The sequence below is a fragment of the Astyanax mexicanus genome, chromosome 1 (genome assembly GCF_023375975.1).
Source record: "Astyanax mexicanus isolate ESR-SI-001 chromosome 1, AstMex3_surface, whole genome shotgun sequence".
NCBI classification, from domain to species: Eukaryota; Metazoa; Chordata; class Actinopteri; order Characiformes; family Acestrorhamphidae; genus Astyanax; species Astyanax mexicanus.
In genome coordinates, this window is record NC_064408.1 from 84,029,170 (window position 1) to 84,047,611 (window position 18,442).

Here is an 18,442-nt window from a genome sequence, read left to right on the forward strand (position 1 = left end):
CAAATCATATCATATACCATATCCAGTAAAAGACACTGCAGGTGTTGAATATTACACATGCCTGCATATGAAGTACAAAGGCTAAACAGATGATAGGACTGTAAACAAGCTGTAAAAACTTATTTTGGCTTTTTTCATTCACTCATTATATCATATCATATATCATATTATATCAGCATTATAGCATATATTTATAAAATATAGTTTTGTGATTGTAATTCAGTTCTCTATACTGATACACAGATACACATACCACCACAACACGACTCAAGCACATCCCATTTAAGAGTTTTTGGATTGTTTATTATCATCATCATTATTATTCATATTTGGACATATAGCAATACTGGAGAGACACACAAGCACTGTAATGATCTTAAAAAACTAATTGGCCTATAGGGAATAGGCTAATGATTGTAAATCTAAAAGCAGTGAGACAGCTTGTCCTGTTGACTCCTAGGCTATACGGACACACCACTCAAATCAAACTTTTGGCTGCTTCAAAACTCACCCAGCCCTAACCCACACACTGACCACGCCGACAGAATAATTTAAATAAAACATTTGCAATAAATAAATACATGATCGATTAATTAAAAGCCAGTGTGAACGTATACACCTTGGATCGATATAAAAATAATAAGCACACAGTTTCAACACACTTTTAAGGTAATAAATAAGACATTCACTCAGCCCAACGTAGTACATGATTAAGGCAGGTTTACAGCGGAGCCTCTGTGGAAAAAAGAGCTATCATTTCAAGGCATTTCTGGCTACACTAGGAAATAAGGAAAGGTCGGATCCCCTTTTTTTAAGGTGGGAGTGAAAAAGCTAGAGTCCAAAAAAGTCCACAGATTCACAAGCTCTATTAAAGCTAAAGGTGTGTATATAAATGTGTGTGTGTGTGAGTGTGTGTGTGTGTGTGTATATATAAGTGGATAGGCCTGTGGACTGAAGGCATCTTGCTGTATTGGCACACAGGTCTTCTTAGGTCTAGAAGCTACTGCAGAAGAATCCTAGAAAAATAATTTAACAGTCTAAACAGTGCTTTTCAACTCTTCACTTCGTACAGGAGTGCAGGGTCTGGAGTCTGTAGTGTCCTGTTTGACGATTAACGCGCGTTCACGATGCAAGTTAAAGTGGCGCGTGGATGGAGACGCGCGTAAAAGTGAAACTCGCGCGTCTCTGTGGTTTCTGTGTGTGTGTCTCTTTACGCAGGCGTGTCCGGCGTGCGTAAAATGCGCACGATCCTGCGTAAAAGGGTTGTTTTCATGTTTTCTTGTTTGTTTATTTTAAAAGAGCCTCTTTTTAGGCGATGAAGCCTTGCGAGATTGTGATTGGTGGATGTGGAGCGTGCTGCGCTTCAGCAGGCCGGGCGCACGGGCACCTGGAGCAGAATCACCTGCCTGTTCTCCGACGGGTGGCACTTGTTGGTGTGGCGCGTGAGCGCGGGGGAGCTGTAGAAGACGGCCGGACAGTGCTTGCATGGAAAAGCCCGCGAGGCGTGCCGGAGGCGAGCGTGCCTCTCTTGGCTGGCGCGGTTTGGGAGAGACTCGCCGCAGATGGGACATATGTGGACCTCCTGCGCGCTGAGATTGAGAGGGGGCTGGGCTTGAAGTTGGTCCTGATGCTGTTGATGATGCTGAGGCTGGAGGGGGTCTTTCTCGACCTTCCCGTCTTCCTCCATCCGGTGGTCCTGGTGGTTCTGGTGGGTCTGGTGGCTGTGGTGCGCGAGCACGTGCTTCCTCAGGTACGCGTGCCTCTTGAAGCGCCTCCCGCAGTGCTGGCACTCGCATGCGCCGTCCTCCTCGGAGCCGGACTCGGACAGACCCGGGCTGACGGTGTCCCGGTCGCTCTCGGAGCTGCTCGTCTTGCTGCCCTGTCCCACGTGGCCTCCTTGCTCTTGCCCCTGTCCGGCGCTCGGTGGCTTGGGCTTGTGCCAGCGCCGGTGCGAGGCGAGGTTAGCGGGGCAGCTGAACACCTTCTCGCACTCAGGACACCTGTACTCCACGCGCACGATCCTGGAGCAGCGGTGCTGCGCCAGCGCGAATGGGTCCGCGTACGCCTCGCGGCACAGCTGGCACACGAACTCGCCCAGCGGCTGCTTCTGCTGCACCGCGCGTCCCTCGTCGTGCCCCTCGGGAGCCTCCTTGATCCTGAGGCCCAGGACTGGAGAGGTGGTGACCTCGTCCTCGAACTGCAGCTTCCTTATGGCCTTGGGACGCTTGGGCTTGTTTTTGCGCTCGGCCTCGGACGAGGAAGATGAAGAAGAGGAGGACGATCTTTTGGGTGCGTTTCCAGGCGCGCTCCTGACTCCAGGCGCGTTCCTGATTCCAGGCGCGCTCCTGACTCCAGGCGCGCTCCCGTTCCCAGGCGCATTTGCGCCTCGGTTGCTGTTACTCGTGCCGATCTTTAGGTCCACGGGGGCGAGAAGCAGCTGGTCCAGGCTGTGCAGGGCGGCCGGGCTCGGGAAAGACTCGGCTGAAATGGGCGAGCCGAGGCTGAAGCGCTTCTCCAAGCCGGCGCGCTCGTGCTCCTTGCTGACGGGACGCGTGGGGCTGTAGAGCGAGAGGCACACCGCTTCGGGGTCTCCGAACTGCACCGGCTTGCATTCCCCCCTCATAGCCAGAGTGGAGGATGAGGATGGTAAGGATGATGATAACAGTGGCGCTGGTACTGATGCTGGTGCTGCTGATGATGCTGGTGCTGATGCTGATGATGATGCTGAGGAGGATGCATCGGTGCGTCCCGGGCTGCATCGCGCGCCAGGCACTTCTTCATTCTCTTCATCTGTGCGTATCCGGTACGACACGGGCGTCGCTTTCTTGTTCCTCTTCACCAGAAATCCCCTCGGCATCTCTGTTCTGCGATTTTGCGCGAGGAAGGCACTTGTTCTCCCCTGGAGCTCCCAGGCAGGCTGCTTTTGTTTTGGGTGGTAGTGAGTCAGCTCGTGTGGGAGTGGAAGAGAGAGAGAGCGCGTGAGGGAGGGAGGGGGGAAAGATTGTAGTGCTCTTCTTCTTCTTCTTCTTTTCCACCCCTTTACATCAGATGCTTGTCATGACTGAAGCATAGCTGCACTCGTTTTTAAGCAGAAATGATGACATTGTCACCCCCCTGCCCCCTCCCTACGCTTGCCTCATCCCGAGCCAATCAGACGGCGGCGTGCTCCCTGCGGATGCGAGTGGGCGGAGGCTGGAGGGAAGGCTTGGCTTTGCGGGCTCGCGCTTTGGAGGAGGATTTGCAGATTGCTAAGCAGATGTACCTGAGGGCGTTTTATTAGACGCGCAGTGGCCCCAAGGGCGCGCGGTGGGGCGGTGGGGGGCACCTCTATCCTGCTTTACGGTCTGATGGCTTTTCGGCAGACACACACACACACATGCGTATACACAGGCTTTGGTAGCCTACAGCCTCCTACAGAGGGGGCTCCCATCCTGCCAAAACAGGGTGTGTGTATGTCTGTGTGTGTGTGTGTGTTGGAGGGGGTTAACCATAAATGACAACAACAATCCTTAACCATTTGCCTCTGTTCTAAAAGTTTCTCCAAGTTTCTCCAAATGTAGAACAAATGTAATAATAAAACACTGTATGAATTGTAAATATAAATACTGGTATATCTCAAAATCGATTTTTTTTTAAATGTCACTATCCTCAAGTCCAGTTTGTTTAATTACCTCATGGCTAAGCTGGTGGAATTAATCTCAGTACAGATGGAATGTCTGAAAATACAACCACATACACATACACAAACACTAGTACTTACACAGGGCATCTCACACAATACTAAACAAACAAATAAATCAATCTTTTGTACTGATTAGTTGTTTGGCTTTAAAGAAGATCTTTCATTACAAACCTGGAAAAGATGATTTTCTTATATATCCTAGTTAAAAAGAAGTATCTCCAAAATCATAGCTTTAGATATGAAGGGGGTAAAAGCTAAACAAACAAGTAAACATACAAAAAGATATTTAAAACAAGTTGTGTTTAAACATTTCTACTGGACAATTTATGAAACATAAAGTGAGGGTACTGTTGTTAAATTATTTATAAACATAACATTTTATTAAAAGTTGTAATACTATTATGTTAATATTTTTTTTTTTAAATGCGAGTATATGTAAATGCATTTCCCTTATTAATTCCAACCTATTTTTCGGTCTGTAAGTCAAACAAACTTCATTGTTTGAGCTCATGTTTATTGGCAAGAGCCAATGAAACGAAGCCCCGCCTCCAAATGTTGTGCACTGAAGTAAACACAATCCACTGGTTCTCAAGTGATTAGCCAGCAATAAGTAATGGAAAGCAGGGCTGCTCAGTATGTTTTACTTAATGAACTATATATTAACTTAATTTAATTGATAATTCAGTGAACAAAACAGCATTATTGATTAAAAATACATGAAAAACTAAAATTAAAAAACTGTTATTCCTACCTGTCTTCTTTTTTATTTTTTTGCACTCTAGCCCCCGTAGAAGCAGCTCTATTTTGAGCTGTGGTCTGAGGAGCAGGATCAGTAGTAAACTACAGTAGTAAACTGTACAGAGTCTGAGTCTGAGCCAGGCTGTGTGAACACAAGCAGGATGCGACAGTTTGGAGCGCGCGCACATGACTCAGTCATCTTCCTCATACATAATTAATAGAGAGAGGCTCCCCTGCTTAGCATCACAAAAGCGGCGCTCGTGCAGACTGTGAGGGGAGAGAGGAAATTGCGGAGTGAGGCAGGGGCTCGTACGCGGGCGAGTGGAGTGTGAGATGGGCGCGTGCTGTGTGTAATCGCGTCCTGCCACAAAGGGGGCCAGCAGCGGCCCAGCGGGTCAGCCCCGGCCATACTGGAGTCAGAGCAGCCCACAGCACAGCACAGCACAGCCTGCCGGAGCAGCGCGGGTCAAAACAGACCCCGCGTGCCCCTGTGTGTCACTGTCCAGATTACCTCAGGTAAAGATGATAAACATGTCTGAGGAAATCAACTTTGTTCCTCTACTGTTATATTGTAGGTTTCAGTATATCATTTAAGTGTGTTTGTAAGTCTAGACTTGCACTTCTACTCATAAATCATCCCTGAGAAGATCATTTTTACTCCTTACAGTTTCATTACCTTTACATTACTCATTACACCTTAAATAAATATTTCTCTTTTTAATAATTAAGCTGTAAACGAATGTAACTCATCAAAAGTTTGAACAACTATTTTGTTAATCAAACTAGAAAATAAAATAAAATAAAATGATTATAATGTGCTCATAAGTGTAAAAGTAAATTACTCACCATTGTTCTAATCCCTATTTATAAAATGACCAGTGCCAGCAATTAGTCACAGTGCTCCTTAGAGTTTGTTAAAAAGGGTTAAGACCAGATGGACTCGCTAAACAGAGCATATGATCAGTTCATGCCCATTAATTAATTTCGACTACTATATAGTAAAATTTTATACGTTTTCATCACTAATTAACTACTCTTTCTTTCACTGTTGTACAGCTTTCCTTGATGCTCTAGTTGAGATAGATTGTGATACAGTATTAGGGATGTAACGGTACAAAAAATTCACGGTTCAGTTCACACCTCTATATAAACCCCACGTTTCAGTATGTTTTCAGTACGTTTTCAGTACAGTTGGTGGAAAAAATAAAGAGACTGAGCCTTACCTTTATTACTTTCATAATAACAATAAATCTTCATTATAATCATGTTTTGTTTTTGGGATGGAATGTTGTAACGGGACTCGAGGACTTTTATTAAATGCTTGAAACCAGGGTTCTCTCCTACTGTCATCATGAAAGGCTCCATCTTTTGGATCTTGTTCGAACAAACAGTGAATCTTAAACATATTAAGAGAGAGAGAGAGAAAGAGAGAGGGCACACGTGGGCGAGAGAGTCTCTTATAGGCTGTACCGTGTATTCTGCGTGCATTTACGCGAACTGAACCGTGACCCCCATACAATAATGGTTCGCAACAAATACACATACCGTTACACCCCTATACTGTACCCATACTTTCTCTATAGAACAGTTTATCTGCTCTTCAAAGTGTATTAGATTTTGATCTTCTATCCATTATTTTACTGTAGCACAATTTCCGTTGTGTTTGTTGAATTATATTATGGTACAGTACCCATACTTTCTCTAGAGCACAGTTTTGACATGCTTTTAATTGAGGTAAATTATTATACAGTGTTCATACTTTTACTATAGTAGTTTATCTGATCTATCTGAGTTAAATGTTGATACAGTACCAGTATTTTTATTATTGTACAGTTTCTGTTCTTTTGCCTACCAACTCATTTAAAAATCTGCAATAGCATCACTAGTTTTAAAAAACAGCTTAAAACTTATCTACTCTCAATGTAACCAATCCAAATAGTAAATATGTATTTGAGTATATTCTTGTAATTATGTATATAGAGTAACTACATATTATATATATTTTTTAACTTTCCCTGCACAGTCATTTTGTCTGTTTGTTTGTACATTTGATTATTTGATGTCACATTCTATTTGTGCAATTAAATAAATAAATAAATAGATGAATTAGGTACCCAATACCCATACTTTTATAGTACAGGTTATGTGCTCTTTTAGTTATATTAAATTATCTTGTGATACCCATTTGTTCACCGTAGAACAGCTTCCTTTAGTTTTAGTTACTACATTAAGGTACAGTATCCATATTTTCACTAGAGTACAGATTATCTGCTCCTTTGAGTTTGAGATTGTGATACTCTACCCATTAGTTCACTGTAGTGTATCTTCCCTGTTACTTAAGTTGGGACAGATTGTGATGCAGAACCCATACTTTCTCTTGTATTAGTGATACTGTACCCATTATAAATGTAGGACAGTTTCAGTTGCTTTTGTTGAATTAGACTGTGAAACAATACCTATACTTTCACTATAGTACAGTTTATCTGCTCTTTTAATTTAGTGTTTAGTGTATAATGTTAATACAGTAGCATTTTTTTACTATTGTTAAGTTTCTGCTCTTTTAGTGGAATAAGATTGATACAGTACACATACATTCACAATAATATAGATTCTCGGCTCTTTAAAGTAAGTTAAATTGTGATACAGTACCCATACTTTATTAGTACAGTTTGTTTCCTCTTTAATTTGAGTTAACCTGTGTTACAATATACATACTTTCAGTTGTACAGTTTTTCTTTCTTTTTTAAATTAGTTTTATTGTTTTTCATTACCCATAATTTCACAGTAGAACGGCTTCCTTGTTGTTTTATTTAAATTAGATTGAGATACTGTCAGGCCGATAACAGAGGTGGATCAATGTAGTGTTAGGAGTCTTGCCCAAGGACTCATATTGCTGTATCACAGTATAGTCACCCAGACCTGGAATTGAACCCCAGTCTCCCACATGATGTGGTAGTTTACAAGCAGGCGGTGGTGTTATTCACTGTGCCACACCAACCACTCCACTTATATGGTCACTAGAGTACAGCTTTTCTGCTCTTTTAATAGAGTTGGATTGTTATACAGTACTGTAGTAAAGTTTCTCTGCTCTTGTCATTGAACTAGACTTTAATACAGTACCCACATGTTTTCTATAGTACAGTTCCACTATTATTTTTCATTTAACATGATATAAAATCAGCACCCATAATTATAATAGTGCGGTTTTCTATGCCATGGTAGTTGAATTAGATTGTGATACATTACCCATATTTTCAGTGTTGTAACGTTCTTGTTCTTGTTTAGGAGTCAGATTGTTAAGCAAGACTCATTACTGTTACTGTAATACTGTTTCTCTGCTCTTTTAATTAAGATAGACTCTCTAAAACAGTAATGTATGGAAGTAAAACAGTGTCACCAGACTTTGAAATTTAAAAGCACTTGAATTTTTATCACTGAATTATTTTACATTGAATTATTGCATGTGATTTTTTTTGCCTCTGAATTAAACACTTTAATTTTTCAGTATATCATTTTCACTTATTTTATTTTAATGTAAAAAAATTCAAAAGCAAAAATTCAAGTTTTAAAAATTCAATTAAAATAAATTCAGGTTGCTCAAATTCGACCTGTCAAATTCGACTCCTAAAATACAACGTTCAAAATTCGCTGTCAACATTCGGGACACACAGGATGAGCAATCGATTCAGTCTTCAATCGAGCCAACAACCAGCCAATAACATCACGCTCCGAAGATCACGTGACAGGTAGCGCCCACGGCCAGCAGTAGGGCAGAGAACCACTCAACGCGAGTCACAGCCCCCTCCGCTGCTGCTCTCGAGAAGGTGAGTGTAAAACAACTGAAAACAGGGCATTTACCTCACCACTGTGGCCATGTAATATCACTTAAACGGTGTAGAAATCCTCACTTTAACCAGGGTTTGCTCTGTGGTTTGTAAACATATTAAATTAAGATAGATATCCAGATATACCGTGTTAAACTAAGTAAATAAATAAAGCTCAGAATTTCAGAAAGAGCTTCAAACACGAACACTAGATCAATTATTTATAAATACAGCCAGACTGTGTGGAAGATAATTACTACTGTAGAATCTGAGATAGTAACTTAGTTAGCTAAATTATAGCTACCTATCTAGCTAGTTAGCTGTGGGACTGTGCGATTATAGACAAGATACTACCTAGTTAGCGGTTTGTTTAGCAATATCTTATTTACACTTTGCTGCAAAGTATGTTGCTTAGTGTACTGGCCACTGTCTAAATAAATATATTGAGCTATATTACACTTACTTTACCCCTCTCAGGCTGGTCCTCTCATTAAATAAAGGAGATTTATTAGAATTGCTTTTTGTCTCTTTACTAATTTAACAGAAATAATTTAAGATATGACCAGTATTTATTTTATGATATTAATTTTAATGTTTATATTTAATATATATTTTATACATTTGTTAACAATTTAACTCAGGCTTTAACTGAGGATATCAACAGTAAATAATAGTCCTAAAATGCTTGTGTAATTAAGATACAGCATGATTAGTCCTGTTTACTAGTGCATCTCAATAGTGAAAAATATATATTTGTGTTTAATATCGTTCAGTAAACAGTCACCTTATGTTTAAAGCGACACATTTAACTTTTTTTTATTTTAAGTTTAAACTACATATTCTAGTAAACTGGGTTAAGGTTAGGACAGTAATTCTGGTTTAATGAACTTTTAGCCAGATAAAAATGATTTGGAATATGTCACTTTACATGTAGTGTAATGTATAATTTCTGTTAAATTATGATATTCTCATGATCTTCAGATTTTCTGAGATGCATTAGCAATTGGTTTGTGCCAAAACCAATGCAATAATAATTGCAAAAATGTTTTATATAAATATAAATGAAGTAAATACTGAATCCAAACAACACCAAGTTTAACACAGTCATACTTCTTCTCATCATTTTCTTAAACAGGATATTTTCTCCCAGAAAAAGAAAGGATAATAAAAGGTAGGTAATGTTCTTAAAATGTTTAATTATATTCATGTATCAAATGCAGTAATTTTTCAAGTTTCTTTTGTATTCCACTGGTTTCCTTTCTCCAAACTTTTAAAGAAATCCAATTTCATGCAGTCTGTGCTGTGTTTATTTGATTTATTTGCATGTGCAATGTTCTGTTTTTCTTTAGTTGTTTACATGTGTTCTGTATTTTTTTTTGTATGTTTTAGGCAGCCTCCCTATATTCTGGCACATCATTTCATGTTCATCTTGTTTGTATAAATAATAAAAGCTGTTGCAAATAATGTGGTTCCTATTCATAATCCAAATAATTCTGCATAAAATCTTCAAGTGGTGACTTCAGAATATGGACATATCTTTGTATTCTTTGACTTCGTTCTTTTCGTGGTGAACTCTCCATAGCTGCAAGCTGAAACTTCTCCATCTTCTTTTCAACCTTAAATAAAAACATCAGATTCACTTTTAGCAACAGCATTTACAAAATGTGATAATTATTATTAACATAAAACATTTAATAAATATTACTAATAATAGTCTCTCATGGGTTGCAATATTTGTTTCTCATTTATTAACATGACCTAAATATAAATAAAACTGTATAAAAGACATCAATAATAAATATTGCACTGATTACAAATTAGATAATGCCCACACATACATCTAGACCTAGTTACCAGCCTGAGAGGGGTATAGTAACTGTAATAAATCTCCTTTATTTAAGTAAGTGTAATATAGCTCAATATATTTATTTAGACAGTGGCCATTACACTAAGCAACATACTTTGCAGCAAAGTGTAAATAAGATATTGCTAAACAAACCGCTAACTAGGTAGTATCTTGTCTATAATCGCACAGTCCCACAGCTAACTAGCAAGATAGGTAGCTATAATTTAGCTAACTAAGTTACTATCTCAGATAGTAATCTTCCACACAGTCTGGCTGTATTTATAAATAATTGATCTAGTGTTCGTGTTTGAAGCTCTTTCTGAAATGAACAGAGGAGCTTTATTTATTTAGTTAGTTAGTTTAACAAGGTATATCTGGATATCTATCTTAATTTAATATGTTTACAAACCACAGAGCAAACCCTGGTTAAAGTGAGGATTTCTACACCGTTTAAGTGATATTACATGGCCACAGTGGTGAGGTAAATGCCCTGTTTTCAGCTGTTTTACACTCACCTTCTCGAGAGCAGCAGCGGAGCTGTGACTCGCGTTGAGTGGTTCTCTGCCCTACTGCTGGCCGTGGGCGCTACCTGTCACGTGATCTTCGGAGCGTGATGTGATTGGCTCGATTGAAGACTGAATCGATTGCTCATCCTGTGTGTCCCGGATGTTGACAGCGAATTTTGAACGTTGTATTTTAGCAGTCGAATTTGACAGGTCAAATTTGAGCAACCTGAATTTATTTTAATTGAATTTTTAAAACTTAAATTTTTGCTTTTGAATTTTTTTTACATTAAAAAGTGAAAATGATATACTGAAAAATTAAAGTGTTTAATTCAGAGGCAAATCACATGCAATAATTCAATGTAAAATAATTCAGTGCTAAAAATTCAAGTGCTTTTAAAATTCAAAATCTGGTGACACTTCCATAGTAATGTTAACATTTGCTAAATAACAAACATAAAAAAGAAACCCTATAAGTTGGTTTATGTAACTTAATCTTTTTTTCTGACCACCAGTAACTTTTGGTAAAGCATCTGTAGAAAATAGTTTATCAGCAATATTCCTCTGCCTCTGGAGTCTGCGTTAACATTCGACCAAAAACAGAGTCAGTTAGGTTAACTGAAGCATTTCAGCTTTTCAAATGAGAGCTCCATTTTCACAGCTTTCCTTTTATCTGTGTTCTGTTATCAGGACTGCATTGTAAGTGATGCACGCATGAGGGATCATATGCGTACAGGCGCGTGGGTGTGTATTTGTTCAGTGGCGTGTGCTGTGCTGCAAGGTGGACACGCTGGAGATTTGCGTCAAATTATCATACAGCTGGCGCAGTCTATTTAAAACTCCGCAAATCCACCCTCACTGTGGCCCTTTGTGGAAGCACGGAGGAGTCATGCTGCGTTTTCTAACCCTGCCCTGAGCAAGCCGACTGTAAATAATGCTCGACCACGAGGCAGAAAAGCCAAACATATACTCATATACCAGTACTCATATACCAGTACTTATATACTAGTGCCAATCATGTTACTTATTCAGTTACACAGAGCGTTACATTCAACTCCCAAAAGTTAGTAGATCCAGAGCAATGGAACAGACCAGTTTTACCAGCATTAAATGTAGTCCTTAGATAAAACACAAAGCTTTTTTTATTTGTATTGCAAATTTTGACCATCCTCACACCTTAAAATAGTTTTAAGATGGAAAGTGTATTTACACAAGCTATTTTTGATCTATACCACAATTTGATGAAAAAAAAGTATTGTTCTGTGCACAGTTTTGTTTTTGGTTTTGCAGAAAGAAAAAAATAATGTTTGACACAGAAACAAACAGGAAACTGCTAGGGGAAAACTGTGGATATAGAATGCAGATGAATGGAAATGTTAATTGAATTATTTACTCTACATAACTAAGCCTAGCATGGGTATAAAGCATTACATGTAAATGGTATTTCTACATTTCTAGAGGTAATATTTTAGGAAGAAAGATAAAAAAAGTAACGTAACATGTTTTTGTTGTCTGTAGTGACTGCAGTACTACAGTAATCTCGCTTGAGCGTACATGGGGAGATGATATCTGTTGTACTTCAGGTAATCCAGAACACTTCTCTTTAGGGCATCTGGTCCTTCACTGTTCTTAAACATCTGGTTTAAGTACAGTCTTGGCTCTTCTGCTGCCACCAATGTACCATACACTATCATCTCAGCAAGTTTAGGAATGGACACCAAGTCCAGGTCCACCTGCAGACAAAACACAAGTGCAGTATTAGTGCAGCTGTTTCACTATTTAATGCTTTAAGACAAAAGTGAAGCACTGAACTCACTGGATTCAGTTACGTGTATTATGACTATAGGAGATATCAGGTCCATTATACTTGGGTAGCCAGTTACAGATTACTCACAGATGTTTGAAATATTTTGCAAATTCAAAAATCCCAATTACAGTGTAAAATGGAATATAATGTAAAAAAAAAAAAAAAAAACCTGAATGCAATGATTTGCATATTTCATAGAAACATACTTTACTTAAAGAACATGTATCACATATTGTTCTTCAATATATGAAACACTACCATTTTTTGAGATGTGTTGCTGCCATACCTTTATAAATTAGTTATGTGTAGTAAAATACCTTGTTCAAGAAATGTATGTGTTCTATGTTTTATTTGGAATAAAATATAAAACTATGAGATTTGCAAATGATTGCATTCTGTCTATTTATATTTATTTACAGTGTCACAACTACTTTGGTTTTGTACTCTGGACAACTGCTGTGGTTGTGATTAGGGATATTTAGTGGAAATCAGATTAAATAAAAAATACTAAAAATAATACATTCAAATAAAGCAAACCAATGTATTAAATCAATATGATTTCTTTTTTTACTGTACTTTTCAAAGTGAAATACATTTTACTTATCTCACATACAAGTAGTACTAAGTACTACTAAATACTAAGATAAATCTGTGGTTAAACGGGGGAGGATATGGGGTTCTTTTATTGCTTTTCTAAAGAGTTTTTGTTGTTAAACAACTAACCCCACTGCGTGTAAGCTGTACTTTAGCCTGGCTACCTATTACTGTAATATACCTTAAAAATGCCACTTTATTACAGCCAAAAAGAGAAGTACTATCATAAAACAGGAATACATTCTGATACTTGTTCTTTGACCTGTTGAACTACATAAAAAATCTTTAACATTTTATGTTAGTTTGTGCTCCAATCTTACATTCTTTATTTTATTCATATGTAAATAATGAAACTCTTTGAATTGTGTAAATTCAGTGCTTTCAGTGTATGTGGTTTGTAAGTCAAGATAAAATGTATTAGTATAAGTAGTTGCCCATATCCAGAAAAAAACACATAACATGACTGTTTAATTGGAGCTGACATGGTGAGAATTGTGTTACAGTGTGTGTGTAGACATTCTGGCTCAGAGACAGCTTGTGCTAACCTGGACTTTAGTTGTGGATTCCATGATCTGACGCACTTCCTGCTCAAAATCAGCAAAGCGATCATGAAAAATGGCCATGCACCACGTCTCCCTGAAATAGCTGAGGGGAAAAAATAAAAGCATTAATGAAAGCTCATCTCTCTCCTCACACACACACACACACACACTCACACACACAGGCCTAAGCATGTTCATCTAATAGCTGCCGCGCAACAGCACGGTCAATCAATTATCTTAACGGTTCTTGATGTTCAGCCAGTTTCAATAATGACATTGAGAGCAAGCTTCATTCAGAGCAAGACAAGAGGCCAGTGAAGAATCCAGATTTAATAAGTGGCAGAGCGGCTGATGACCACTGCTGGGCGGCTGAGCCATTGTCTCTTGGCCATGCGGCAAAGCAGATTGGACACCTGCATAAACAGATTAGGGCTGAGGAACAATGGCGCTGATGCTGAGGGGTCGCTAGTGTTAAAATATTAGAAAAGAGGTCACGCTGTCAGACATAGATCTACACAAGCAAGCAGTGGGGAGGGATCTCCATAGAAACACTGATAACATGATTTCAACTGGCAGACGTCATCAGACAGGCATACCTTAAAGCCTGAGGCTTTCGGCCTCACTGGGCAGGAGGGAGTTGCTTAAAAGCACTTTATAATGCACAAACATCCACACTAGATAATGCAGAACACTGAGTACTGCTTTCAGCATAAGCATAAAGCTGAGCTCATACTGTATTAAATACAGTGTTAGCCCATACAGCACAACAGTACACTGAGAAAAAGAATAAAATTGGAGTTAATGTTGGAATTCAGAATGTTCAGAATGGATTGGTTTATCAGTAGGATTGCATATCTCATTTAGGGGTTGTGTAGATTAGTTGACTAATTGATTAGAACGTCCATGCACATGCACTAATAAAAAAAAGTGCAAAATTGCAACCTCCCAATATTTTTTGCCTTATGATTTGCTATAAAAGTTACAAATAACCTACCAGTCAACTAGTAAAAATTGCTCCTTAGCAGAGAGACCACTTTAGTTTCTGAATCAGTTTCTCTGCTATTTATAGGTATATGTTTGAGTAAAATGAACATTGTTGTTTTATTCTATAAACTACAGACATTTTTCCCAAAATCCAAATAAAAATATTGTAATTTAGAGCATTTATTTGCAGAAAATGAGAAATGGCTGAAATAACAAAAAAAAAAAAAGATGCAGAGCTTTCAGACTTCAAATATTGCAATGAAAACAAGTTCATATTCTTCAAGTTTTAAGAGATCAGAAATCAATATTTGGTGGAATAACACTGATGTTTAATCACAGTTTTCATGCATCTTGGCATGTTCTCCTTCACCAGTCTTACACACTGCTTCAGGATAATGTTATGCCTTTACTCCTGGTGCAAAAAATCAAGCAGTTCAGCTTGGTTTGGTGGCTTGTGATCATCCAATTTCCTCTTAAACATATTCCAGAGGTTTTCAATTTGGTCAATTCAAAGAAACGTATCATTTTGAAGTGGTCTCTTATTTTTATCAGAGCTGTATATCTATTGAACCCAGAAAGAAACAACCACAGGCCAACCCAAATTTGTAGTAGGTTGTATTTACTACAAACCTGGGTCTGATCACGTTGGAATAATGTCAGAATAAAGTAATGCTCAACTGCTGTAGATTCTATTAAATTAAACTCTGATTTACTATTTTCCTTTTCCCCCAGATGCTCTTCCAGTGTATATAGAATAAAGACCAAGTTCTTTCACCCAGACTAAGTTAAGAATTGTGTCCAGTGATTCAGGAAGAATTCAACATGGGCAGATGTTAGGAATAGAACTTCTAATAGAACTGAAACAGTATACAAACCAACCTGAAACAGTAGGTTGGACAGTACTTTTCTCAGGAGAGATAAGAAAATTCAGACATGGATGATCAACATCTATTTTAACTTTATTTAAATGGTAAAGACTGAAACTGACCCGATATCTGAACTAGACTAAAAGTTAACACTAGCCAACTAGCTTCTACCATTTCTCCTCTGCAACATCCACTGCTTTCACAACTAATTTGACTATTTCAAAACAAAGTTAACCCCACATCAGAAGGGGGACTTAAAAGTGCAATGTTAATCATTGAAAAACATTCATAAATATTTTATGCTGTGCGTCTCCTGTGAGTTGCTGAGGTGCTGTTAACCAGCCAAACAAAAGCAGGACTCATCATTCATTTTTCCACAAGCACACCGCAAAAAGAAAAGTGGTATATTTGATTAGGAGGCAAAAAGCAGAGTGATAAATATGTATGCACATCTTAAAATACTTCATAAATGTATTTTTGGCACACTTGATGAACATCATATTCTTACAGCAATTACAACCTTTTTATATAAGCAGTGGCTATTATGGACTATGTAATAATAGTAATGAACCTGTACAGGTCGTGGATCAGGTCCTGGTCGAAGCGCATGTACAGGTGGTTGAGGAGCAGCTGGTGTTTTCCGTACAGGCAGAGGTAGTTGGAGACAGGAAGTGTTCTGTGAGACAGGCAGGTGAAAGCCTCCAGCAGGCCGTGTGTGTTAAACTGCAGGTGAAAGTAGTTTCCTGTCTCAACACGTCCAGTCACCATCTCTCGGCCCTGCAGGACACGCAAACAAGCCCTTAATCACAACTGAGACGGAGCGTGATTGGATTAAAGATTAGTACTGTACTGACATCTACTACTAAAAGAGCTTCATACAGGATTATAAAGTTTTTTATAATTTGCTGCCCTGCCTATGTACTGATCTCTGTTCTGTTTATTTGACCCTGGAATGTGTTTTATTCTATGCTCCAGTATACCGGTTTTGACCCTGCTTTGTCTGACTACATTTTGTACCGCCCCTTTATTTATTAGAGTTTATATTTCACATCTGCGTTTGTTTTTATTTCACATTGAGTTCTGCCTGATTATGACAATGGCAGGTTTATCCTATTAAAGTAGGGATTGCCTGTGTTAAAAATATATATATAGATAAGCAAGTATTGACAATGTATTGCAAATTAAAACAATATGATATACAGTACCAGTAAAAAGTTTGGACACGCCCCTCACTGTTTTTTTCATGATTTTTTTTTTATGTTCTATGTGTAGTTCAATACTGAAGACATCAAAACTATGAAGGAACAAAATTATATGCAATTATAAAGTAAACAAAAAACATTAAACAAGCCAAAATATGTTTTACACTTTAGATTCTTCAAAGTAGGACTTTTTTGCTTTGATGCCATCTTTGCCCACTGTTGGCATCATTCTCTCAGTTGTTTCATAAGGTACAACCTACAATAGTTCTCCAGCTGTATTAAAATAGTTCTAGAGGTTCTGAGCTTCATAACTGCTTTTCCTTCACTCTACGGTCCAAATCGCCCCAAACCACCTGGGTTGGGTTTTTTTTTATCAGGCGTTTGTGAAGGCCAAATACTTTTTTGTCTACTACCTAATTGTATATGTGTTTCTTTTCAAGTTTTTAATATTAATCTACAATGTAGTGAATAATACAAATAAAGAAGATATATTAATGAGAATGTATGTCAAACTTTTAAATGAATTTAGGTTTTGTAGCAGTTAATTTCAAACCCAAAAACTTACTGATCTATCTGCTGAAGGAGCTGTGTTGGTGTAGATTGAGGGTTTTGCAACATGAAGATAACTGTAACCACCTGGCAACCTTCCACCTGTGTATGAAAACAACCCCACAAAGAATGAAACAGCATAAATTTTATTATTTCCCTCAGCATTCACAATATGCATAGATAGATACATTAGTACTGGACATAATGCAATTTATTAGCACAGGTGTTCTTTCAAACTCTGCACAGGTAATTTTGAAATGAAGCAGAATTAATACATCAAGTTTGTAGCTCCATTGCGATGAATTAGGCATATTTGCTTTTTCAACCAACCTCTTATATTAGCTAAAAGTAACTAGGTCTATGGTTGCAGGACAAATACAAGTGGTTTCTAATACTTATCGGCTCCTAATTGCTATGTGTGTGAATTAATGTAATTTTACATATCAATGACCTATAAAATATTGCCTTCACTGTGACTGTATTTATTTTATTATCAATTTTTAAATCAACAAGCAGAAGTACAGTACTGTACAAAAGTCTTAGGCCATTTAAGAAATGTGTTAAGCTGTTATAAGAAATGAGCTTCTGTTAGAACTGAATAATCTGTCATAAACGCAAAAGTGTCATAAACGCTGTGTTCCTGTAACCTACATAAAAGTACTTAACTTGCAAACAGCATGTCCTGACTACTGATTTTATGTCTATTATTGATATACTTATATACTTATATAGAGTTTTACAGCAGCAAAAACATATTTCTGAAATCCATTTTTTTTGTATTCGGTGGCTGCCTACTTCCAGTGGTTTCTCACAGCACTGTTTGTGTGTTTTCTGTTATTCTGAATGTGTTATGTTAACAGAGTAACTGTAACTTTAACATGGTAAAGCACAGTTAAACCTGTTTACCTCGAATCTTGGGTTGAGTGTGGATGGGTATGAGTCTGTCTTCAGCAGGCGCAGGGTTGTTGGGAGTCTCCAGCGTGGGGTCAAAAAAGGGTAGCAGTACAGACACTAGCTCCTGACCCACCTCCTTTGAGTTGAAGTCAGTGTGACTCCACTGGTCAGCATAGTAACGGCGGGAGTACTTGGTTAAGGGTCCAGCGGCTCGAATGGCGCAGTCATTTGTGTGGAAAGCTGTGTCAATAACCAGACGGCCATCAAACACCAAACAGGCATCATTGATGGCCTTGAAGGCGTCAAAGTCTACACCTTTACAGGAGAAGTTAAAGAAGACCTGAGAGGATAAATAACGATTAGCGCTTAATAGGTGTAAAGAATCATTGAGAAGAATCACAACTGGAAAAA

The 18,442-nt window shown here is 38.4% G+C and overlaps 2 protein-coding genes and 1 long non-coding RNA gene across 5 annotated transcripts in view; all 3 read right to left on the reverse strand.

Moving 5' to 3' along the window:
- Positions 1–281: 281 nt before the first annotated feature.
- On the reverse strand, positions 282–3,310 carry insm1a (insulinoma-associated 1a). Its single transcript, XM_007255446.4, has one exon. It carries the CDS (start codon positions 2,855–2,857, stop codon positions 1,364–1,366), a length of 1,494 nt encoding a protein of 497 aa, XP_007255508.3. The 5' UTR covers positions 2,858–3,310; the 3' UTR covers positions 282–1,363.
- Positions 3,311–9,423: 6,113 nt separating this feature from the next.
- On the reverse strand, positions 9,424–10,719 carry LOC111195982 (uncharacterized). The gene is made up of 2 exons (XR_002651920.2): positions 10,606–10,719; positions 9,424–9,860 (listed from the first exon to the last, which is right to left on the reverse strand). It is a non-coding gene; the product is annotated as an uncharacterized LOC111195982 (long non-coding RNA).
- A 998-nt stretch (positions 10,720–11,717) lies between these two features.
- cfap61 (cilia and flagella associated protein 61) overlaps positions 11,718–18,442 on the reverse strand; it is a 148,706-nt gene continuing 141,981 nt past the window's right edge. For all 3 annotated transcript variants that reach the window (XM_007255444.3, XM_007255445.4, XM_022684655.2), the window contains exons 22-26: positions 18,044–18,371; positions 17,154–17,239; positions 15,958–16,163; positions 13,540–13,639; positions 11,718–12,326 (exon numbers count right to left, since the gene is read on the reverse strand). In XM_007255444.3, the coding sequence (XP_007255506.3) occupies positions 12,123–12,326; positions 13,540–13,639; positions 15,958–16,163; positions 17,154–17,239; positions 18,044–18,371 (924 nt within the window). In that variant the 3' untranslated portion in view covers positions 11,718–12,122. The remainder of the gene's footprint in view (positions 12,327–13,539; positions 13,640–15,957; positions 16,164–17,153; positions 17,240–18,043; positions 18,372–18,442) is intronic.

What these genes read in the sequence shown, in the direction of transcription:
- insm1a (XM_007255446.4), bottom strand. Translation starts at nt 2,857, where the DNA reads ATGCCGAGGGGATTTCTGGTGAAGAGGAACAAGAAAGCGACGCCCGTG.